Consider the following 25,698-nt stretch of genomic DNA (forward strand, 5'->3'; position numbering starts at 1 on the left):
AACATTGCCTGGTCCTGCATCGTTCTCACGGTCATTGGCAAGTTCAAGTCCATCATTGCAGCTATTGTGCCAATCCGTCTCACCGAAGGCCTCCCTCAGCCTTGCTGGCCGTCTACCAAACATGATGCCTCCCTCTAGCAATTGATCCCTCCCGATGACGTGGCCAAAGCCATCGAGTCAGACAGTGTGAGATCCATAAAGTTCTCAATGGCTCGTTTTGGGAAGAAGATCACCAGGCTTTTCTTCCAAGTCTGTCTTAGCCTAGAATCTCCACTGAAACCTCTCTACCCTGGGTGACCCTGATGGTATTTAAAATACTGGTGGCATCGCTTGCAGCATCACAGCAACACGAAAGCCACCACAGTACCGCCAACTGACAGACAGGTGGTGGGCTGGTCCTATTCAGCTGCCATCGAGTCAAGTCAGGCCCACAGCGACCCTGTAGGATAGAGTAGAACTGCCCCATAGGGTTTCCAAAGCTGTAATCTTTGCAGAAGCAGACCGCCACATCTTTCTCCTACTTAGTGGCTGGTGGGGACAAACAGCCAAACTTTTTGGTTTGCAGCCTATAAAAAAACCCATTGCCGTCGAGTCGATTCTGACTCATAGCGACCCTATGAGCAGCCTATAGGACGTGCCTCATCAATGCTGTTGTTGAAATGAAGAAATGGGAGAATGCACGAGTGTGAGCGTGTGAGCTCAGATGTCATTTCCACCAGAAGGTTCTTCCTCTAGACCAGTGGTTCTCTCCTTGGCTGCATGTTAGACTCACCAGAGAAGTTTTAAAAACCCTGATGCTTGGGCCCTGTCCTGACCAATTAAATCAGAATCTATGGGCATGGGACCCAGGCGTAATTATTTTTTACAGCTTTCTGGATAATTCCAAGGTGTGGCCAAGACCGAGAACCAGTGTGTGTGCGTGCATGTCACGTAAGGATCTTGTTAAAAGGACGATTCTGCAGGGTGGAAATAGGGCCCGAGGCTCTGCGTTTCCAACAAGTGCCCAGGTGCTGCTGATGCCACTGGCCCATGGACTCACTCTGCTTAGGAAGTCACTAGATTATATTTGGTACTTTGGGAACTGCTCTGCGTACAAGCCTCCCCTGGCTCTCACACTCTTTGTGATTGTTTGATTACCTTCCCACTAGTCTCTTTGAGAAGTCCCTGGGTGGTACAAATAGTCGAAGTGCCCAGCTGTTAACTGAAAGGTTGAAGGTTCAAGTCCGTGCTTGGAAGAAAGGCCTGGTGGCCTACTTCTGAAACATCAGCCATTGAAAACCCAATGGAGCAGTTCTACTCTGACACACATGGGGCCACCGTGAGTCATGACTCAACGGCAACTAGCCAGAGTCTTTGAGGCCAAGGATAGAGCCTCATTCGCCACTATGCCCCGTGTTGGTAGCATAAAAACCAAAAACCAAACCCGTTGCCATCAAGTCGATTCTGACTCATAACAACCCTATAGGACAGAGTAGAACTGCCCCATGGGGTTTCCAAGGAGCGGCTGGTGGATTTGAACTGTCCGCCTGTTGGTCAGCAGTCGACCTCTTAACCTCCTGGTAGCTTAAGGTAGGTGTTCAATTGTTGAGTGAATAAATGGAGTGTTTTAATGACTAGAATGAGTTTCAGAGGGCCCAAATACACAGTCCATTAAATGCTTCCTCCCCCAGACTTGTTAACAGCACCCAACCTTCTCCCATGGCCAGCCCACAGCTCCCCTGGCTGGTGCCTGCTGAACTCCTGGCTGCACGGGGCCAGGAAATTTGTGGGTATCAGAAATCAGAAGGGCACATCCTTCTGCTGAAATAGAAAGCAGCTGAGGCCCCCGGAGCTTCCTAAGGAAGGCATGTCCAGTCCAGATGGGAGCAAGGTGGCCAGGAGCAGGAAGGTGAGGCTTGGGGAGGAAAGGGCAGGGCTGAGGGCTTGGCCCGGGGGAGGAAAGTCTCCAGTGACGGCCACATCTGATCTGCTTCTCCCTCCTGCTAATCCTAAATCACAACAGCGTGAAATCTGAGCAAGTGTGAAAGCCTCGGGCTCCAGCTGTTTTTCATATCTAGCCCCAATTCCAGCCTGTCACAGATGGAACACCGCCCCCCCCTTCCCCCCACCCAGTGCAGAAGCTGTGTGGCTGTGGCCTCATTCCTGCAAACAGGGGACAGACACTCACATGCTCGCAGTGCACAGTGGGGACCCACCCGGCCCCTCTAGCCCAGCTGCACCAGGGCTCTGGGTCTACCCTTTTTCTGCCCCTCTGGCCCCCCAGTTCTGCATTTCTGCTCTTGTGCTTGTCACGGGGCCTCTGGATGCAAACCAGGCTGGTGGCGAATGGACAGGAGCAGCTGCCTCCCTGGGAAGCTGGGCCCGGCAACCCAGCAGCAGTGAGCCCTGAGACCAACCCCAGGCAGGCCTGGGGACAGGCCAACAGGCCAGGAGTCAGCTGGGAGCTGGGTTAGTGAAAGGAGCCAACAAAGGCGGCTTCAGGGGGATTATCAGACACGTTAGATGGGCTGGGCCTGGGAACCCTGATGGAAATTGCTCTCCTGGAGGAAGTGCCTGGGACTGGAGGCATCTGAGGAAGTGTCTGCTGGCACTGATGCAGGCTGGCGCTCCGCTCCTATTACCTTGGGGGGAAACAACTCCTTGAATAGGGGCTGGGGCAGGAGTCAGGGAGCAACAGGCTGGGGCAAGATACCTTCCTGCCTCCTGGTAGGGGCTGAAACCACCAACTACTTCTTTGTTTTTTTTTTACTTCAAGTCCTGTCAAGGCCTAGCCCAGTGCACTGCCAGGTAGGCACTACCATATATGGATTTTTCTCCACCACCTGTCTGTCTGTCATACTGTGGTGGCCAGTGTGTTGCTGTGATGCTGGAAGCTATGCCACCAGTATTTCAAATACCAGCAGGGTCACTCATGGTGGACAGGTTTCAGGGGAGTTTCCAGACTGGGACCGACTAGATAGACCTGGCAACCTACTACTTATGAAAATCAGCCAGTGAAAACCCTGTGGATCACGGCAGAATGTTGTCTGATATAGTGCTGGAAGATGAACCGTCTAGGTTGGAAGGCTCTCAAAATACACAGTGGCAGAAACAATGGACTCGAGCACATCGTGAAGATGGCACAGGACCAGGCAATGTTTCATTCTGTTGTGTGATGGGGTCATCGTGAGTTGGAACTGACTCGATGGCAGCTAACAAAACTATATGGTCTTAGAGCTGAAAGGGATTTTGGTAGCTTCATGCAACAAACATATTTTGGAGTTGCCTTCTCAGCCCTCCTTCTCCAACAGCGTACTCCCACAATGCCTGGTGAGAAGCCAGAGTGTCTTTCTATGGGACCCTGCTCGCCGCTAGCCGTGGTGAGGAACATCTGGTCCATGAGAACCAACACAGAGCTCAGGCTGGGCCAATCAGGTTTTCTCTTTTGAAATTTGCAACAGGTCAATCAGCTGCTGGAGGTGGACTCGCTGAATGATGTGGACTCCAGGGATAAGGGTGCCATTTTGGAACAATCCCAATAGGTCATGTGCAGACAGAGCAGAGGAAGCCAACCTACAGAGAGACAGAAAGAAAGGAGAGAGAGCAGGAAGCAGACAGAGACAAGCAGGGGTGAGCCCTCTTGTTGCTTCTTCAAGACGTAGGGACTGAGACTGGGAGGGATCAGCTTTCTTGGTTCCAACCCCTCAGGAAGCCTGCCCTGAGGTTCCATGAAGCACTCTAACATCCTTTCACAAAAATCTTCCCACTGTATTTAAGGTATAGGAGCCCCGGTGGCATAATAGTTAAGTGCTTGGCTACTAACCAAAAGGTTGGTGGTTCAAGCCCACCCAGCAGCTCTGCAGAAGAAAGGCCTGGAGATCTGCTCTGTGAAGACTGCTGTATTGTTGTTGGGTGCCGGCGAGTTGGTTCTGACTCCAGTGATCCTGTGTACAACAGAACAAAACACTGCCTGATCTGTGCCGTCTTCACAATCCACGTTGTGCCTGAGCCCATTGTCGCAGCCACTGTGCCAATCCATCTCATTGAGGGTCTTCCTCTTTTTTTGCTGATCCTCTACCCTGTAAAGATTACAGCCTAGGAAACCCTATGGGGCAATTCTACTTGGTCCTATAGGGTCGCCGTGAGTCAGAATCAACTCGCCGGCACCTAACAACAACACAGTTGTTTCTGCTGCATGAAAACATGCCCTTCAGGTAAGTTTGGGCCATGGAGTGGCCAAGGACTGGTAGCAGGCAGCTCGGAGCCAGGAGGCCAGGCCAGCTTCAGGGGTGTCCTGCCAGCCCCTGCCTGGATGGGCCTCTCAGCCTTTCCTCTTGGATCCTGGGAGCAGAAGGAGCACAGAGATGACAGACAGACCTCGGCCTCAGGGCTGACTTGAGGGGCCTGGATCCCACGGGGCCTGCAGCTTGCCTGCTCCTCCAGAACCCACAGCTTCCTTTGGCCCCCTGACCCTCGGACCGCTCCCAGCTCTCAGAGGAACTCAGATGAGGCTGCTGCCTCACGCCCCACCTCCTTCACATCAGGGAACAATTGTGCTTTGGCCGCGGACTCATCCAACATCCAGTTTCCAGGAAAGCTGGACTACGTTATCTGAGCCTGAAACATGCCAGGGGCCACGAGACCAGTGTGAGAAAGCTGAGAAGCCTATAATTTGCTGAGAAGAGCTGGGCAGACTGAAGCCACCAGGTCTCTGTAGTGTGCCTGTTGGGGGTGGAGGACTGGGATAAAAAATCGCCTCACCCCTCTGCCCCCCCGTAAAGGGACTCCCTCTCACATTAGGGTGCTTGCATCTGAGGAACAGAGTGCTGGGGCCAGGAAGCCGCCAGGCTTCAAGAGTTTCAGTTCCAGCAGAGCTGGATCCAAACCAACCCCATCAAGAGCTTCTGAGATGTTGGCAGCTGTTTCTGAGGTCCTAGGGCTCTAAGGGAGTCCCTGGGCGGTGCAAACGGTTAACATGCTCGGCTGCTAACTGAAAGGTTGGCAGTTGGAGTCCACCCAGAGGTGCCCTTGGAGGAAAGACCTGGCAGTCTACTTCTGAAGAAGCAGCCATTGAAAATCCTATGAACAAACAATAGTTTCACTTAACTAGTAAAAAAAGCTTACCTTGAGCATTATGCTCTTTTAAGAACTATGTATATGGGATCGAAGTGACAACAGCAAGTGGAAAGATTAGATAGGAACCTTAGAGGCAGTGAGTTTCTGTTAATGAGGGAGGAATAGCTCAGAAAAGGAGGGTGAGAATGGGTACACAACTCAAAGAATGTTATCAATGTCACTGAATTGTAGAAATGGTTGTATCGGTGTATCTTCTGCTGTGTATATTCTCAACAACAACAAGAAAATAAAATTAAAGAAAGAAAACCTTATGGAGCAGAGTTTTACTGACACACTTGAGTTTGCCATGAGTTGGGGTTGCCATGACTCAGAGCTGACTGGACGGCAACTGGTATGGCACTCTAGAGAGCTGTTGGTGGGCCCAGAGGACCTCTAGGATTCCAGACTTTACCTAGATATCCAAGTAAAATCTCTGAGCCTACTGGGCCTCCCCAAGGTCTTTAGGATGCTTCAGGCTCTCTTCAGACTCACCCCACAACCTCCTGGAGAAAACCCTAGTCAGGACTTTTCCCAGTCCAAACCTCAGTTTACCTGCTAGGCACTTTCTTGTGAAAACCTCAAAAGTTCAGAATTGAAAGGTGTTGAGGGGAAAGGAGAGGCAGTGTTCACAATGAAGCAAAAGAGGATGTTGGGTTGTGGGTCTGTGCTTCCAGTCAGAGAAATAAGAGGTAAGGTAGTTTATTTGCAGGTCCAGTCTCGAGGTGCTAGCTCCTTGAAAGGTAGCAGAGTAGAGCAAGGGACTGAGGGATACAGGTAGGAAGGAACTTGGATTTATTGGATTCCTACTGTATTCACTTATACCCTGTTGCCATCGAGTCAATACCTGACTCACAGCGACCCTATAGGACAGAGTAGAACTGCCCACAGGGTTTCCAAGGAGCGCCTGGTGGATTTGAACTGCCAACCTTCTGGTTAGCAGCCGAACTCTTAACCACTAAGCCACCAGGGTTTCCATATTCATTTGTAGGGCTGCCTTAAAACAAGCACCACAAATACCACAGACTGGGTGGCTTATAACAACAGAAACTTACTGTCTCTCCATCTGAAGGCCAGAAGCCCCAAATCGAGGCATCAGCAGGGCCATGCTGCCTCTGAAGGCTCTAGGGAAGACGCTTCCCTGCCTCTTCCTGGCTCCTGGTGGTTCCTGGCGACCCTTGGCCTGTAGCTGCATCACTCCAGCCTCTGCTTCGTCTTCAGATGCCGTCTTCCCATGTGTCTGTGGCTCTTCTCCTCTTTTTATGAGGACCCCACTCATATAAGATTAAAATCCACCCTACTCCACTAGGACCTCATACTAACTCAAAACTTCTTCAAAGACCCTATTTCCAAACAAGGTCACATTCACGGGTACCAGGGTTAGGACTTCAACTTATTTTTTTTGAGGGACACAATTCAACCCATAACATCTACTATGTGCCATTTACTCTTCATAATCTTCTTATAATCTTTTCAGATGAGGAACCTGAAGCTCATTTTGACTGTATTTCTTCTAACACTGATTTGTTCACCCCTTCTGGCAACCACGGAATATTCAGTGTTCTTTGCCAACACCACAGTTTGACTGCATCTATTCTTTTGACTTCCTTTGTCATCGGATAGTGCTGACTGAGGGTCAGGACCGGCCCTCGGCCCATTAGAGGTAATGTTTTCCAGGGCTGCAGTGTTGCTTAGACACATGGAGAGGTGGTTGCTGTCTGTCCCAAATGACTCCTGTGGTGCCCTGTGTCAGGCCCAGCTCTCCCTGCATCCTCACAGGGTCCCCGCAGGCCTGGGTGACTATGGATTTGGCGGGAGTCTAGCATGTGTCTAAGAGTGGCTGGTGAGGTGGGCCAGACTCCCAGCTGGTGTCCCCAGATGCACCCAGGCTCCAACCCTGGCCTGTGGTCCCCAATCATCTCAGGGAAGGCGGGTCATCAAGCAGCTTCTATGTCCCCTCAAGCCCTGTCTTCCAGGTCTCTGCAGAAGAGGGTCTAGTGTCAAAAAGACACTGGTCACCTCCATTCATCTTCCCACCCACAGAGCCCAGCCACAGCTTCTGGATGACCAGGGTACAATAGACCTGTACAGTCTAAGGAGGTTGGCTTTACTGTCCCCGTTTACAGACGAGCCTCAGAAAGGTAAAGGAGGTGACCTTGGGACACACTGGTAAGGGGGAATTCTGGATTTGAATCCAGATCCAGCTGGCTCCTCATCAATGGTGCAAATAGTTAACATGCTTGGCTGTTAACTGAAAGCCTGGCAGTTTGAGTTTGCCCAGAGGCACCTTGGAAGAAAGGCCTACTTCTGAAAAATCAGCCATAAAAACCCTACAGAGCACAGTTCTACTCTGACACACAGGGGTTCAACTCAACAGCAACTGGTTATTTTATCCCTGGAAGCCTGGGCAGGAGGGGGACCAGGTCCACACTTGGGTCCTGAGAGAGTCCTGGCGATCCGTTCACAGGACAAAGAGCGTCCCAGCCCTTCCTCCTATGGGTCTGGAAAGACTCCTAGCAGGGCCATCTCAGGAGCAATGTCAGGATGTCCCTTCCTTCCAGTTAAAAAGAAATATCTCATTCAGGAATTTCCAGCACTGGGCAGCCTCCTGTTTATGCGCCCACCCTGTTCCCACCCCGCAGATAAGGAAGAGCAGGGCTCTCTCCCCCTCCCTCCACACGCGTTTCCTGCTGGGCTCCGGGCTGCCACTTCCTCACCGGACTCTTTCGCAGGGGCTGGGGGTGGGTGCTCACAGGGCCTTCAGCTTAGGAGAAAGGAGGGCAGAGGGAGCCCTGCAGAAATCCCAGCAGGCAGGAAGGGGGCAGAGGGAGCCCAGGCCTCCCTGTAAGAACACCCCAAAAGCACCTGGACTTTCCCTGGGAGAAAGCTGCTTCTCTCCTGCCATGACCCCTGCACCTCTGCATTTGGTGGGAACTCCGGGGCCTGGTGAGACGGGAAGCTGACCGCCCCACTGTCCACCCAGCCAGCTGACACAGGGCAGGCTGGCTGGACAACGGGACCCAACTGAGAGGACACCTCACCTGTATGCAGAGGCAAGTGACTCCATGACCCTGGAACAGACTCCTCAGTGTCTGCCCAGGGGTGACAACCTTCTCCAGCCAGCCCAGGGCTTGTCCACTTAGCAGCCTCATGTCACCAGGCTAGCCTGAAGTCACCAGCCGGTCACTAAGCTCAGAGACTTTGCTTTCCTAACATAGCACTTAGATCAGTCACATCCTTTCAGTTTAAAAGATGTACTCCATTTCTCTCCCCCAGCCTCAGCCCCCAGAGCCTAGACTGCTGGATCGTGTTTTCTGCTTGGCAGTAAAACATTTCCACTCAGCATTCAATCATTGACCTCTTGGTTTTTATTTTTGCTTTAACAAAGCTTTGCTCTTCATCACATAAGTGAGAATAATTCTGCCGCTAAATCCAAAGATGATAAATCTTGTTGCTGGTTGCCGTCAAGTCTGCTCTGACTCGTGGTGACCCCACAGACGACAGAAGCAAACGTTCTCCAGTCCTGCACCATCCCCACGATCACTGGCATGCCCGAGTCCATTGTGACCACTGTGTATTTTGAACGTCGTCCGACCATTTTTCAGCATTCTATTGGGCAATATTCTGTTGCGATCCGCGGAGTTTTCATTGGCTAATTTTCACAAGTAAATCACCAGGACTTTCTTTCTTGTCTGTCTTAGTCTGGAAGTTCCTCTGAAAACTGTCCACCATGGGTGACCCTACTGGTATTTGAAATACTGGTGGCATAGCTCCCAGCATCATAGCCACACATAAGTCACCACAGTAAGACGGACGAGCCACAGTGACAATATCTAGGGAACCATCAACTCACAAGTCTGGCCTCTTGTGGCCTCGGTGGACATAATCCCCAGCCCACCCCAACCCTAACCATCTACCGACAGGCCCGGCTCTCTTAAATTGCCCTGGGCAGATGGGAATCCAGCTCAGGGATTTTCCCTTGAGATCCAACTCCCCTAGTGCACAGCCACCTGCACAACTAGGAGCTTCTTTCTAGGTAGGCCTCCAAATCCACCCCTACTGGCGATGTTAGTCAGCTTCCCTTTGTTTGGTTGCACCCTCAGGCAGGTGACCTGTGGCCCCCACATAACCCTACATCCACTTGTGTGAAGAAAGGAGGGGCCCACAATGACTAGCAGCGCAGCAGTTCCCTCTTGGGGCTGATTCCACAGAAACAGAGGTGGGTTCAGGAGAAGATGCTCAGCTTTGAGAAAGCATGGGGAGCACTGCTAAGTTTGGCCTGCTCCTAGGCGGACCCCTGGGCAGACGAGATCTGCGGGGGCAGGGAGTGGTGGACAGCTGGGTTGAGACCATCCTTTGAGATTCCTAAGACCAACCCATCTACCAACAAGCCCTTGTTAAGTCTGAGGGATACTCCACAAAGAATGACTTGGACCTGGGCCCTCAGTTGGTCTGGTCTAGATTTAGGGCTGGTCCGGGGCTGGCCAGGACATTCTTGGGCCTGTCCACTAAGGGGACAGACGGTCGATGGTAGGCCCTGGCCTCTCTCTTTGGTCAGACTGGCTCCAAGAGCCCTGGAACAGTTTTTCATGCTCTTCCCCACCCCCACCCCACGCATCATCTTCCTGAAGTGACATCAAGGCATAGGCCTGCATTGTCCCTGTGTGGCCCTGGTTTCCTGAGCCCAAAGGCATTCGCAGATATCTTGGTGGGGCAGGGGGTGGAGGGGTGGGGTGGTTCAAGATATAACAGCTCCAGGTACACAGCTGTGGCTTAATAAGCATCTGTTACTTGGTTGCATTTAGATAATTCAAGACCAACACCAGCTACTACCCTACCCTCACTGTCCCGTATTCAGAGAGAAGCTTGTCTCGAGTATTTCTCAGTCCTTTGGCACTTTGGTCATGAAGGACTTTAGATAATGTTGTCTAGTGGACATGTGGTCACAAGGGACCAGTCCCTGGAGAGGGACATCATGCTTGGTAGAGGGCCAAAGAAAAAGAGGAAGACCCTCAAAGAGATGGATTGACGTGATAGCTGCAACAATAGGCTTAAGCACAGCAACAGTTCTGAGGCTGGCACAGGACTGGGCAGTGTTTTCTTCTGTCGTACACAGGGTTGCTATGAGTTGGAACCGACTCGACGGCACCGAACAACCCCAACAAGTGGCAATATTGCAAAGTGATTGGGAGAGGATGCTCAGGAGTCAGAAAAACCTGGCAAAGGGTGAAATTGGGCAGATCACTTATCGTCTCTGTGTCTCAGTTTCCACTTCTGTAAAATGGGACTAATAATCGTCTCTACCTGGTACATTGTGAGGGTTTAACTACTTGATATGTAGAAAACACTTGGCCCAGGGCTTGGGTACCTAGTAAGTGCTCAGTAGTCTGTAGCTGAGATTATTAATTATTAATACGGCCAAAGAGCAAGCCCAGGTCAAGCCAAGCAGGCCGTGAGAAACCTGACTATACTTTTGTCTCAGAGACATGCTTCTCTGGCTTGCACGAACAGACCATCTTCTCTTAAGAAAACCAAAGTTCATTAACAAGGTCTTCTCCCCTCCCTTTGTTCACAAACTTCTTTTTAGGATGGGCAGGTCTCATAGGGAGTTAGGCCTAGCCCCAGCCTCTGTCCCGACAATTATGCCTGTTTCTACTGTTGGCATTTGCTGGGAAGTAGATGTTTCAGAGACTATGAGGTCTAGTCATCATTGCTAGCCTATGTGGGATTCTTATTAATTAACAGAAGATACAATGGCTTTGGGGCAGAACTGAAAGCTGCGGGGATAAGCCTGAACATGGCTGGAGCTCACTGACCTTCGTGTTAGGTGTTGGCAGAGAGGCCAGCTCGCATCCCTGCAGCTCACTCTTTCTCCTTCCTCTGCCGGAGCAAGGAGTGCTTGGATGCAAAGAGTTGTCTCCCCATGCCCATAGGGTCCCAATGTTATACTGGTCCCAGTTCTGATTTGCAGATGGTTATCTATTCTAGCCAGTTTTCAGTGGGAGCTGGTTTATTAGGGGACATTTTTTTTATTAGAAATGTCACCAAATGGTTTTGCTTTTCAATTCCTGTCATGGAATCCTCAAAATGAATAGGGAACAAATACCATGTAGAAGTATACATATGCACAAATACTAAATAAAGAACTAGGAAAAACTCTATATAAAACCCCAAATCCATAGCTGTTGAGTTGATTCTGATTCATAGGGACCCTATAGGACAAAGCAGAGCTGCCCCATAGGATTCCCAAGGCTGTAAATCTTTACAGAAGCAGATTGCCACGTCTTTCTCCCATGGAGTGGCTGGTGGGTTTGAACCGTAGGCCTTTTGATTAGCAGCTGAGAGCTTTATCCACCATGCCACCAGGACTCATACATCTATATCACATATATATACATACGTACACACACACACACACATATATACAAAAAAAAAAAAAAAAAACCTTGCCATTGAGTTGATTCTGACTCATAGTAACCTCACAGGACAGAGGAGAACTGCCACCATAGGGTTTCCAAGGAGCAGCTGGTGGATTCAAATTGCCAACCTTTTGGTTGGCAGCCTGAGCTCTTAACCGCTGTGCCACCAGGGCTCTGTGTGTGTGTGTGTATGTATGAACTTTGAATAAGACCTAAAGAGAAACAGGTTAGTGAACGAAGACATCAAGAGAGGCCATATGGACTGTTAACATCAAGCCAATATCAAGGGATTATGAACCACGTTTTTAATGATTTAATCATAGTTGGGTTGTATTGTCGGCAAAACCCTAGACTCTTAGCTTGTCACGTGTCAGTTGAGTGGTCAAGTTAAATTATTTAACCTCAATTTCATCATCTTTAAAATTTTGGAAAAATCTGCCCAGACTACTTTGACCATCTTCCATCCTTTCTTCCATTTACTCACTCACTCATCAGAAACTTATTAAACAAACAACCAAACCCGTTGCTGTCAAGTGGATTCTGACTCACAGTGTGACCCTACAGGACAGGGTAGAACTGTACCATACAGTTTCCAAGGAGCACCTGGTGGATTCGAACTGCCGACCTTTTTGTTAGCAGCTGTAGCTCTTAACCACGACACCACCAGGGTTTTCCCCAAACTTATTAGCAGATTAAAGTGTGGGCTGACTTGATTTAAATGAGAATGTATGTAAAGGTGATTTGTAAGCTACAAAAAACTGTTCTACAACCATAATATAAAGGATAAGCTTGAAAATATTTAGCTTATAAAGTTGGAGTAGAATATATCTCTGTGGTACCTGAGATTATAGCGGACGTGGACAGAAATGTTGAAATAAATCTTATTTGAAAACAGTGCTGGCCATAGTGAGGCAGACTGGGGAGAAAGAAAGTTTTTATTATATTGAAGTATTTGCAGCAAATATATACACTGAACACGTATATGTACACACAGATTTATACACTATATAACATATACAATATTTGCAATATGGACACATATACACACAGCATACATAGGACACTGAATGAGCTAAGGACGACCTGGTGTTCCCTTTGTAGGCTGTGCTTGAATGAATAGGAAAAGAACGACCTGGTTAATGTAACAATCATCGAACAGTAATATTTACAAAGTAGCATTTTATAAAGCTCTTTAAGTGCCTATCTCACTGAACCCCGGCACCCCTGTGCAGAATACATCACCTGCTTTAGTTGAAGATCAGGGAGTGGAGGTGCTAATACCTGGCAGGTCTTGCTCTTCAGCAAGTTTCTGTTTGTTTGTTAAACTCTAAATCCCCGCCCCCCCCTTTTTTTAAGGCCCTAATGCTTCAGACATGGGTGATTCCAAATTGCTACAGGCTATTTGAATTCTCGTTCAATTTTAGAACATTTTTCATGTCTCCCATTAAAAATAAAGCTCTGCCTTTATTTTTATTCCTGAAAGAGCACTGTGCTGTTTTAAGATCTGTCTCTATGGGATCAAACTGACAACAGCAACTCAAAAAATTAGATAAGGAACTTAGGGGGCAGTGAGTTTATGTTAATGGGGAATGGAAAACTCAGAAAATGAGGGTGAGAATGGTTGCACACCCCGAAGAATGTAATCAGTGTCGTTGAATTGTATGTGTAGAAATTGTTGAATTGGTGTTATGTTCTGTTGTGTATTTTCTCAACAACAAAAATTAAATGAAAAATAAAGTCTTGCACAATTACTTGCTTTGGAAGCCCTTTCTCCTGGGGGTGCATGGATATTGCTTTTAAGGGCTATAGCTCCATGTCACCAGAGGCCCGTCTCAGTGCCCTGAATGCAACAGCTTTTGATGAACTTTTGTGCAGGAAAGCAGTGTGTGGGAAAAAAGTCCTCACTCTGGAGGGGTTAGTCTAGTGAGGGAGACGGACAAATCGTCAGATAATTCTAATATAGGGTGACAGATGCTGTGGCAGGCCTCAGCGTTGGGCAAAGGCACAGAGAGCTCGTCTATTCCCTACCCTAATGGGGTTGTGAAGTTTGAGCAAATGAGGTCACCTGTAGTCCCCATCAGGATAGCCCGGACTACTGAAAAAGGATGAACCAGACCGATTCTCCCAAGACCCAAATACAATATCGAAACACACAGAGTACCAACTTCCCCCCACCTCTGAGGGGCTCCAGGTGAACCCTCCCATTCCTGTGCTGTTTGCAAAAATCAACCCCCAGATGGGGAAAAATGGTAGTTTTTGCTTCCATCCAGAGCAGGATTTCTGCCTAAATTGGTTTTCTGAATCACAGTGATTTAGAGGAATGATTGAGCTTTGTGTCAAAGCTAGCTTTTCTAACCACTGTTTACTCTCTGATGGTAAGATGTAGATATTTACCAAAGTGCTGTGCCATTTGTCATGACTGGTTGAGAAGTCATTCACTGCCGGAAATCTCCCTCGCCTGCCAATCAGAGCCGAAAGTCTTTTTCGGGATAAAAAAACTAGTGTTGAGATGACTCCAACTCATGGTGACTCCTTGGGTGTCAGGGTACAACTATGCTCCATAGGGTTTTCAACAGCTAATTTTTTGGAAGTAGATCACCCGGCCTTTGTTTCAAGGTAGGTGTACTCAAACCTCCTACCTCTTGGTCACCAGCCAAGCATGGTAACTGTCTGCACCAACCAGGAACTCCTTTTTCAGGATAAGACTGAAATTCAAGTTGGGACATGTGCTAGAATTATTCAGCAATTTTTCTTCCTATCTGTACACATACAACTAATAATACATGGATTACTCAGAAGGTGAAAGATAAAGAGACCAGGCTCTGGAAAAGAACAGTGCTGACCTTGGATCTGAGTGAGGGCCTCGTCAGAGGTTTGCTCACTCCCCAGAAGTCTCTCCTTTGCACGGAAAGAAATGTGCCGGAGGGAGGCTGAGGCTCATGGCTTTGAGTGCCGCATCCTTTAAGGCTGTATTAAGTCAAACACTGGATTGCTGCAGAGAAACGGAAGTCACCCTGCAGACCAGAGAGATTCCCAAGTGGAATGATGGCGCCAGTGGGGGTGTGGAGTGCCATAGAAAGACCACGCTTACGACTCCTTAAACATAGATGCTATTTTGTTATTTTCGAGTAGGGCTTCAAACACCTAGTAAAGTTTTGTCTAGAGATAATCCTACTGGACCTTTTGTACCGAGATTTCTAATGACCACATTATGTTGCAAAGGCAGTAACCCGGCGCAATCGTTTTTTAAGCCCTAGAGGTTTGTTTTCTTAGGCAGGCTAAACAGGCTCTTTGTAATCTTATTTACATTATCAGTTTACTTAGCAAATCCTTTCCCCTTTAAAGAGCGTAAAGCTGAAGTACAGTCACTGATCGAAAGTGCCCCATTGAGGCAGAGGGGTTAAGCAAGTTTTACTCTGATCATCACTTTGTCTAAAAATAAAACCAGCTCTTATAAGAGCCTTATTGGGTCCCAAAGAGAAACGTTTCTTGTTGAAAATCGTCCGCCTGTTTCTTTTTAGGAAGGAGTAGATCACGTGACAGGAAGTTATATCGAAAAATATGAGAGTAGGAGAGGTAGACATCAAAGATCAGCTCTGCTAGCTGATCTGAGAACATGGAGTCTGACTTCTGCTTCACTGTGATTGTCGCAGGGCTGGGGATACCATCCCACCCACTGCCATCAAGCTGATTCCGACTCACAGCGGCCCTATAGGGATCGTTAATAGAAGCACCAGGAAGTCAAGAAACATCGCCCTTTTTAGGCATTGGGGGAGGACAGTGGAGGTGTTGACTGGCTCACATCCCCTAAGAGGTGGCGTCATTAGGATTGATGTCACCTAGTGCGGCCCGTGGTGTCACCGCCCCGCAAGGCTAATTACCACAGCATTGTAGCTAAAACACCAGAAAATTTTGACAAAATCGGCCACTATAAAAACACCGGCAGCAAAGAAAACAGTGTGTGCTTGCAGCATGTGCTGATGAAACACTTGATTCGAAGCCACATTGTAATTGGGTAACAATGACAGCTCTCATGGGAGCAAAAGGGAGCGAACTAGTAGCCTTCACACACTAAATTAGCATGGAGTTTTAGCCTTGTAGGTATATTGATACTTGCAAGCTGGGCTTATAAAACATATTTTTATGGTTATAAGTAACTACAGGGACATTTTCTATAAAAAGTAGTAAATTTCTGCTGAAACACTAAAAAAAAAAATTTGATAGTCATTCTGGTGTCACCCCTCTGACGGTGTCACCCCTCTGACAGTGTCACCTGGTGCAGTCTGCACCCCATGCACCCCCAGAGTGACATCACTGGGCATGTGCTCTACAGAGCGACTCTTAACAAATTGGGCCACTGACTTATCTTTTACTCAAAAAGCATATGGTCCTCAAGGCTATTTAAAATGAAACCCTTGAAAAAGGCCCCGCCTAGGAAGAGGCCTCTCTTGGACCATGACTTCTGAGCGCAGAACTTCATCACTGTATTCCATACTCCCGCCCTGAGGTGACTTACAACCAGCAGTCACACCCCCAATCTCAGGAAGGGGCACATATATGCAACAAACGTCCACCAGGCTCCAGTGAGTTTGCACCCCGTGTCCTGGCTGGCACGGCTGTTGTTAACTTCACATTTAACTGACGGCTCAGGGAGCTGGGGAAGCTCTGTGCTGGCGCTAGTTATTCAGTGAGTTGTTCTTGTGTGTGCTTTGATTTCCGAAGCTAATTAAAAGAGAAATGACATCCCCCCCGTCCCCCAAAGATCCAAAATTAGGGCAATTAAATATTGTTAAGAACAGTCTTAAGATTCTACTAATCTACCATGGATGTTCACTACTTACATATTTTTTCTATTTATGTTATACAGAGATATGAAACCTCCTGTTAGTGTATAAAACAAAACATTAACAAAGATGGCTGTTTTACAAAAAATATATATCCATATAATAACAAGCGGAGATCAATTAAATGCCAGCAAAAAATCTGAGAAAGATCCATTATGGTATAAAGGGGATTTGAACATGATATTCCTTCTGCACTAAAAAAAAAAAAAAAAACTTCCCACATGATTACAATAAATTTCTACTTTTGTGGCTATGTCTGAACTTTATAGAAAAAAAAAATTGAGTCTTCCGATTTTTTTTAATACACAGTTTTCTTTTTTCTTCTTCTAGAATGACTCTCCTCATTAAAGTGAAAGGATACGGCTGCTTTCAAGGTCATTGTTTCCTCATATTTCATCCAGGAACTATCAGAACTGCTGACGTAAAGGTGCTTTACATGTGAGACACTGTGAACCCGGAACATTTGCTAACGTCCCTGAAGGGCCACATTAGTCAAACTACAATTCTGACTGCCTGTCAGAAAGCTGTGAACTTTAGAACGACTGAGGCCAGGGCATAGCAGATGATTATAACAGAATGCAATGGCAGCCTAGCTGAACTTCCAGGAACACTCTCCTAGAGGGGTGTGCATTCTACAGTAATGACACACGAGATGTGAACATACCCACCCGGACGAAGTGCTGTAGTTTATTTAGAACAATACAGCCTTTCTCTGTGAAAAACTTCTTGCTCTTGGCCTAAGTCGACTTCTTCAATCAAGCGGGGGTTTAAAAAGTGACCTTGCAGGGGACAAGTTAGGAACAAATTTGGTAACATTGACTCAAACGTCAAAGAAAAAGCCATTTGGATACAAGTAAACCTTCCACAAGGCTAAAATGACTCCATTCTAGCCATTCTCTGAAGACTGCCTGTTTATTCCATTGTACCAACAGGCAGTATGCAAATTATTTCCATAATCAAATACCTTCCGAGTTACGGCTATTTCACAATGAGGGGCAAGGGCTCTTCTCCCTAAGTGTAACTTAACCAATTCGGTATAATTTGCTTTACAAATTATCTAGGACAATGGATGAAATTTCTTTGTGAAACAGAACTGGAAAAAATAATCCTTTACTGCCCAGTAATAAGGAATTAAAAAAAAAAAAAAAAAAGGCTTTCTAGTCTCAGCAAATGAATTCTTAAAAAAAAAAAAAATCCCTTCATAAGAAATGGAAATAGTCAATTCTAAGTTCATAAATGAAATAAATATGAAAAGGGGTCACTGCCACATTCAAGGTTCAAGGCAGTTAAGCAGAACTGGGAAGAAAAAGGCCCCTCTAGCCTCCTCTGGAAGTCCCTGAGTAGGGCAAATGTTAATGCATTCAGTTACTAAGTGAAAGGTTGCAGGTTCAAGTCTACCCAGAGCCACCTCAGAAGAAAGGCTATTTACTTCCAAAAAATCAGCCATGAAAACCCTACAGAGCACAGTTTTATTCTGATACACACGTGGTCACCGTGAGTCAGAATCAACTGAAGGGCAACTGGTTTGGCTTTTGTTAGCCTCCTCCGACAGAGCCAGAACGGGTTCAGCAGGTCAACAGCAGCAACAGGTTGACTGAGGCCCCAGGAAGACGACCTGGGACACTTCTCTCCTCCTACCAAATCCCTTACTTCCCAGTTTTTAATTTTCTAAATCAAAGGACATTTAGCTCACGTGAAAGTCTTCCAGGTTAGACTGTTTGTAAAGAAGTTTGCGTTTCCTACCCTTAACCCTTTGCCGTTGAGTTGATTTCAGCTTGTAGTGACCCTATAGGACAGAGTAGAACAGCTCCATAGGGTTTTCAAGGAGCGGCTGGTGGATTTGAACTGCCGACTTTTTGGTTAGCAGCCGTAACTCTTTAACTACCGTACCACCAGTCTCCTACTGCGCTGAAATTCAATCCGCACTTGGACCATTAAATTTTCACTAGCCAACTCCATGGTTACAAATTTCAGGAAGGAAGAAAACAATCTGGTTTTGAGTATTTTGAGTTCTATTTTTAAGTGTTCCCTTCTTGTTTACCCTCATTTATCTAACAGAATTAAGAGCAATGGGAATGAACACAAGGTCCTGAACTTCAGGGTAAATAACTGGTTTGAAGAGGCAGCTTAGCAGCAGTACACGTGAGGCCTGGTTGTTTTTTAAAAAACAAAAACAAAAAAAACCCAGTGCCATCAAGTCGATTCCGACTCATAGCGACCCTATAGGAACTGGTTGTTTTAGTTCCCCCTAAATTACATGAATCTGCTGCAAAAGACCTCTTTAAAGTGTTGAAAGGCAAAGGTATCACCTTGAATACTAAGGTGCACCTGACCCAAGTCACGGTGTTTTCAACGGCCTTATAAGCATGAGAAAGCTGGACTATGAGTAAGAGAGACCGAAGAACTGATGCTTTGGAATCGTGGTGTTGGTAAAGAATATCGAATCCACCACAGACTGACAAAAGAACAAATCTGTCTTGGAACAAGTACAACCACAATGGTCCTTAGAAGCAAGGATGGCGAAACTACGTCTCAGATACTTTGGACATGTTATCAAGAGGGATCAGTCCCTGGAGAAGAACGTCATGCTTGGTAAAGTAGAGGGTCATCGAAAAAGAGGAAGACCCTCAATGAGCTGGATTGACGCAGTGGCTGCAACGATGGGCTCAAGCATAACAATTGTGGGTATGGCACAGGACTGGGCAGTGTTCCGTTCTGTTGTACATGCGGTCACTATGAGTTGGAACCGACTTGACTGACCTAACAACAACAAGCTGCATGAAGAGTCCTGGTGGCACAGTGGTTAAGCACTCAGCTGCTAACCAAAAAAAGGTCAGCAGTTCAAATCTACCAGCTGCTCCTTGGAAACCCTATGGGGCAGTTTTACTCTGTCCTATAAGTCGCTGAGTCGGAACTGACTTGAAGGCAAGGTTTTTTTTTTTTTTTTTTGAAACTGCATGAAGGTCCCTGGGTGGCACAAACAATTTGCACTCGACTATTACCCTAAAGGTTGGTGGTTTGAACCCACCTGGCAGCACCATGGAAGAAAGGCCTGGTGATTTGCTTCCATAAAGATTACAGCCAAGAAAACCCTTTGAAGCAGTTACCACTCCAAACACATGTGGTCTCCATGAGTGAGAATGGACTCGAGGGCAACCGGTTTGGTTTTTGTTAGCCTCCTCTGACTGGGCCAGAACAGGTTCGGTAGGTAACAGCAGCAGCCTGCCTGAGACCCCGGAAGATGTTACCACATGCGTTACTACTCGGTATCCCGCGGGGTTGCCGTGAGTGGGAAAGGACTCCACAGCAGTGGCTTTGTTTTTTGCTTTTTTGAAGCTGCACGAGAGTCGGCTGTAATTCTTGAGCCAAAAGTCATTCCTCTCTCTAAGTGAATTAACAGGAGCGTCCAGTCCTGGGACGAATCTGAGTGTTTTGGATACCACACTTGGAGAGGGAGCTCAACAAACAAATCCAAAGGAAACAGCAACTACTCCATTAGGGGTTTAATTGCTTGAAAGCCGGTCATAGGAGAACAGTCCAACAAGCCGGGGGTATTAGTGCGAGGACACGATTCCTGTGTTTTCCAAATATCTGAAGGGCTACCGTGTGAAAGAAAGATCAGAGATGCCTGTGTACACTTCACCAAACAGGCCGAGGGCCAACTGGTCGAAAAACTACAGGACAACAGATTTTCGTTCAACGAAGGTGGACATCCAGGGAGCTACCTGTCACAGAAGCATTCAAGTGGCAGCTGGAAAGCCACTTCGGCAGAAATGTGATTTGGCGGAGGTGGGCTGGAGTCCATGACGCATACAGTCCCTTCCAACCCTAGACAGCTTTGTTCGGGCCCTAGACTAAGAGGAAGATCTGATTTGGAAAACTCTTCTTAGAAAATAGTTGATAAAACGTTTGTAAAGAACACTGCATTTAGAAATATTTCCACCAGTTTTCTTCAGAAGACCAAATTCGAGGCAGAGTTACAAAAGGAAGAAGGCAGCAGGCCTCTTCCTGTATGGGGCTGTAACGCACTTAGTATCAGAAGACATGCTGTTGCCTGAAATACTACCCAGAGAGCATGCTCCAACAGCTCAATTACTGCAGGCTGATCTAGCGCAAGATACACAAGTGTCATTTCTGATGCTGCCTGAAGGCTCAGCATTTCCAGGTGTTAGCTGCACAATAAAATCATAGTTACATGTCTTGAAACACTGTTTTGGCTCATCAAAACAGGAGAAAGAAGCTGCCTGAACTTGTCCCCTTAGGGGTAGAGATGGAAGCAAAACTTCACAGAACAAGTTCCTTCCGCTGAAAGCTTCCAGGGCCTCTGGATACACCTGACCAGGATCCATCTTCCTCAACATGCAACTTGTCTTTGGCAGTTTAGGACTATTTTGGGTAACGAATCTCTCTTTATCCGTGCTTGCTCTTCTGTGGCACTAACATAACTGTTGCCTGGTACAATATGACGCCCAGGACCCTGGGTTAGTAGGTGTAATAACTGAAAAATGTGAATTTTGGCTAACTTGGAAAAGACACCAATCAATGTATCAATGTATCACTGGCTTCATGCAAAGTCTACTCATGCGGACAGGTGGAATACACTATGAAAGTCCCTGGTAACTAGCTTTTAAATAAGGCCTCACCAAAGATATAAACTCTTAATGTTGTTTAGTTCTTGTAAGGCTGAGTCTCAACTGAAGTGGCTCTATGAAAACTAGGGCAATTTCCTAGGATTTATGCTGAGCAAGCAGAAGTCCTGAACACTGCCAACCAAATGCTCCAGAGTGAGGATATTAGGTAAATCTGACTGACTGGGAGAATGGAAGTTTCTAGGCAATTCAAATTCTAACTCTCTGACTCACTACCGTGGGAGGGAACTGGGGATTATTTTTCAAACTGGCTACAAATGTATAAAAACTACTTTAAAAAAAAGTCCAATCATCAACCAGCATTCCTATTGGATTTGTGAGTTTGGTCATTCAAGTTTGCTCTATATTCCATAGTGTTTTTAAATAAAAATTATTTGGGGGGGGGCCGTATTTGGGGGCTCACTTTCTAAAGCTCTGGATTTTACTTCCATTCCAAAAGACCAACTGAGGCACTGGTGCTGAGTTCAACGCTCTATTTATTAAAGTGTTTTTATTAACAAACTTTCACCAGAAAGTTCTGAGCGTGTTAATACAGCAGGCACGTTGGCGTCTATGTTTGGCATTTGACAGTCCACAGAATTGCACTTGACTCTCAGAATTCTGCCACAAATTTTCGGGCTGTTTGGACAGGGCACAACACCAGCCTCCCCCAGGAAATGGTTAAATATAAATTTTGGTTCATTCTGATTCAGATGTTCTGAGTTCACAGTGGCAGCAGCCTGTGACGAGCCCAACTCCACCTCGCCTTCTGCCTTGTTGGTCTGACGCACTAAGCTGGAGTCCTGCTGCTCAGTCCTTCCGCTGCCCTCTGCGCTCCCGACGGCTCTATTTTCACAGAGCCCCCTTTGGCTAGCCTCAGCATCTCCACAGGCTTTCGTTAAAGATTCAGTGCCTCTGCAGGGGAATGACGATGGCTCTGCCATCTTCGGAAGGTGCTCCTCTATGCTCTGAAGACTCTGTACGCTGGGCTTCCCAATGTTTTCTTGGGTCTGGATGTGCTGCACGGGGCGAAGGAAAAAACTCCTCGGCAGAGAGCTCTGCACCCCAGGCGGCTTCACTCTTCCCTGCAGGCAGGGGCAGTGCTGGATGTGCGGGATGGGGGGCACGAAGCCATCGGGGGCCTGGTGCGCTGCTGTCAGCGGTGCCATGCCGTTCTGGATCCGGACAAAGCCGCCAGTGGAAGGGGCGCACTGGTGGCACAAGCAGTCACCCAGCTGCTGGCAGGAGTGCAGGCCGTACTTCAAAGGCTCGTAGGCACCGGGGCAGCTACATCCCCGATTCAGAGAGAAGAGCTGACACGCGCTGCGCTGCCCAAGAGGGGGCTGTAACAAGGAGGCGCTTGTTTCGTTCTTGGTGCTTCTGCTGAGCTGGCTGTTGCAAGCTGCCTGCACCGGCATCCCTAAATTCTTTGCGTGGCTGTTGAAGAGTTCGGAGCAGATGTGGGTCTCTTCGTAAGTGGTCTTCTCAGAAGCAGTACAGCTGTGGGAAGCCAGCGGTTCTAGTTCATAAAACTCAGGCTCCATTTCAGACTTTTGGCCCCTGGGATCTAAATGATATGCATTCATGGTATGTGTTCTGCTTTGACCCTTGTCACCTGGACTTGCAGACAAGGCATGGGGAAAGGCACGGCCCTGTAGTCTTTTAGGTAAGGGAATCTGACCACAGGTCCCCTGCGGTCCAAGGCACCGGCACACACACTGGAAGAAGAATGTGGCGAAAGCCCAGCTGGTGCACATGATCAGCATCATGAAGGTGCCCAGCTGGGTGTAAGCCAGCACCGTGGACGGCATCATCATGGCCCCCGCCACGAAGGTGGTCAGGGCCGCCATCGCGATCGCAGAGCCCATGCGACTCAAGGAGAAGACCACCTTTCCTTCGCGGTCAGGATCCGGAGCTAGGCGGTAAGCGACCCCATAGTGGACGGCAAAGTCCACCGACAAGCCGACTGCGACCGAAATGGTGACAGACTCCAAAACATTGAGCTCCCAGCCCAGCAGCACGAGAGAACCGACAGTAACGAAGATTGTTCCAGCTATTGAAATGATGGCATAAAGGCTTATTATGATGTTCCAAGTGGTAAGGAGCATCACACTGAACGCGACAGCCACTGAGAGCCCCATGGCAATGAGGGTGCCGTCGGAGAGGCTATCCTGAAGGTCATAGAACTCCAGATTGCTGACAAACCAGCCATTGCTGAGGCCTTCCGGCGCGGAGCTCAGCTCTTTTGAAATCCACGAGTCTACCTCCTTGTAAAACCGATGCGTCTTCTCGTAAGCCAGAGTGAAGAGGGAGGCACTCCGGAACTCTAGCACGACTGCCCTGATGGTGTCATTGATGTCGAACCGCGGCCCCGGCGTTTTGCTATCCAGGTGGTACCCGGTGCTCCTTTCCAGCTCCATGATGGCTCTCTTGATGCAGAGTTCAAAAATCTCCTGCTTGTAGGGAAAGCTCCAGTGGCTGCAGCAGGGGTAGAGGGCAGGCTCGTCGCAGTCCTGGTTTTCCATCCACTGCTTGAACGTCTCAATGAAGCAGCTGGTGAAGTCCTGTTCGTCCGTCTGGTAAAAGAACGTCTGATTTCTCAGTTTCTGGCAAAAGTGCAAAATCCAGGCCTGGGAAGCTGGGCTAGCGATGTTAAAGCTGCTGTCTAAAGTCAGCTTCCCTTTACTCTTGGGGTTCAGTGGATTGCCGTTGTCTTCGGGGGACACGCCCCAGATCACCGTGATGGGCATGTGAAGCTCCTCTCCGTGGTGAACACGTTCAAACATGAAAAGCTTTTTGTACTCGGCATCGTAACGTTCAAAAGGGTGAGACGACCTGAACACCTGGAACTCCGAGAGCTCCAGCGAGGGGAGCTTCATCTTTGGGTTTATACACACGATGTAGGCCCCGCCTACGGTTAAGGCGAGGAACCAAAACAGCCAAAGGTAGCGAAATTTAATGACAATGCATGGCAACACTTTTTCAAAAAAAATTCGAGATGCTTCTGAAATGGCAAAAACCACTTTGTGGCCCTTCTGGCAAGCCACTGTCCAGCAGCTCTTGTTGTCGTACATCTGCTGCTGGGGCTTCCTGAAGCAACTGAACATCCGGAGGAGGTATCGCTCGTGCAGAACCACAACTGCTGGAAGCCAGGTGACCATCAAGACGTAGTTCACCAAGATGGCTGTGCCTGCGTAGACCCCGAAGCACCTGATGGCTGTGATGTTGCTGACATAGTTAGCATAAAAGGCAGCCGCAGTGGTGAAGCTGGTGACAAACATGGAGAGGGCGGCATGTTGCAAGGTGACGCTCACTGTTTCCCAAGTTTCCGCGTGAGGCTTGTCGAATTTGGTGTAGTTCCAGACATCACACAGGACGAAAGCATCGTCTGCTCCAATACCCACCAAAATAATGAGTGCGGTGAGGTTCATAAAGGGAAAAAACTCGAAGTTAAACACGACGCGATAGAGAAAATAGGAAACAATCAAGGAGCTGATTATTGCAAACATTGTCATCAGAGTGATAAACACGGACTTGGTGTAGACGCACATGATTAGAAGGACAATCACAATGGCTATGGCAGGATACACAGTATCCATTAGAAGATAGTCTTGAAACAAGCTGTGTTTGATACCAAACTCAATCCCCGTGATGGTGGTTATGCCGTCAGAAGAGTTCCAGTTTTCGAAGTTGTCCAAGTAAACGTTCATCATACTCTCCCCTTTCTCTGTGGGAGAGAAGAGCATGCTGTACTTCAAAGCTGGCATGGCGTAGTCAGTCGTCTTTGGGGCCATGAAGTCTTTGTCTACCAAATAATGGAGGATCTGGTACACAGCGTTGTACTTGGTACATTTTCGAGGCACATTGGTGCACTTGAGCTGATCCTTTCTTCTGGCCGCCATGTCCCAACAGTCTGGCCCCAGAGTGCCATTTTGATAGTGTTTGGCACAGGTCCGAAGCAGCTTCAAGGTATGGGAAAGGTCTCGCTCGACGATCTTCTGGCAGGACGACCTGTTGTTCAGAATGGCGATGTAGTTCCCCAGAGTCCAGCTGGGGCAGCAGGACGCAGCAGTGGTCCTCTGGCAGAGATCACCAAACTGGGGGTGGGATCTGATCTGCAGAGACAGAGACACCACAAGGACTGCAGATGAAAATCAGTTCCCTGAAAGGTCGGAATTGGGGCGGTCTTGGGGGACAGGGAACGTTACAGGAGTTAAGTAATCATCCTCTTAAACTAGGTCTCAGCTTGAATACGAGGTGAGATTTTCCCCCACAACGATCTCGTATTACAGGGTGCTTGCTCTCTATTACACAGCTGTGATCTCATATTACAGGATTACTTCATTTTGAACAAGGAGCTACCGTTTGGGGATGACACGTAAGTGTGAAATATCTCAATCAACGCGCTCCCTTTGTTTAAACAAGGAGACCAAATCAACCCTATTTAGTAGACAAGACTTTTAAAAAACACTTTAAAAGGCAATCAAGCAGATAGGTTTCAAAGCTCCTGTACCAACTGATACATGAACATTTGTGGCTTTGCCTAAAATTTCTGTTACTAGCATAAATGTTCTGGTGCCAAATTGCTGTATCTCAATCAATTTAGTTGGAAGAAAAATGATATACCCTAGAAAATTGTCATGTGACTTAAAAATGCCCCTGGTGATATCAAAGGCACTGCTGTCAAAGACAGGTGAAAGATTTTCAATTCCTGAA

The 25,698-nt window shown here is 47.7% G+C and overlaps 1 protein-coding gene across 20 annotated transcripts in view; it reads right to left on the bottom strand.

The window, feature by feature from the left end:
- Positions 1–17,511: 17,511 nt before the first annotated feature.
- DISP1 (dispatched RND transporter family member 1) overlaps positions 17,512–25,698 on the bottom strand; it is a 210,291-nt gene continuing 202,104 nt past the window's right edge. For all 20 annotated transcript variants that reach the window (XM_003410946.4, XM_064276860.1, XM_064276869.1 and 17 more), the window contains one exon: positions 17,512–25,097. In XM_003410946.4, coding sequence (XP_003410994.2) covers positions 21,483–25,097 — 3,615 coding nt within the window. In that variant the 3' untranslated portion in view covers positions 17,512–21,482. The remainder of the gene's footprint in view (positions 25,098–25,698) is intronic.

This window comes from Loxodonta africana, chromosome 25 (assembly GCF_030014295.1).
Source record: "Loxodonta africana isolate mLoxAfr1 chromosome 25, mLoxAfr1.hap2, whole genome shotgun sequence".
NCBI lineage: Eukaryota > Metazoa > Chordata > Mammalia > Proboscidea > Elephantidae > Loxodonta > Loxodonta africana.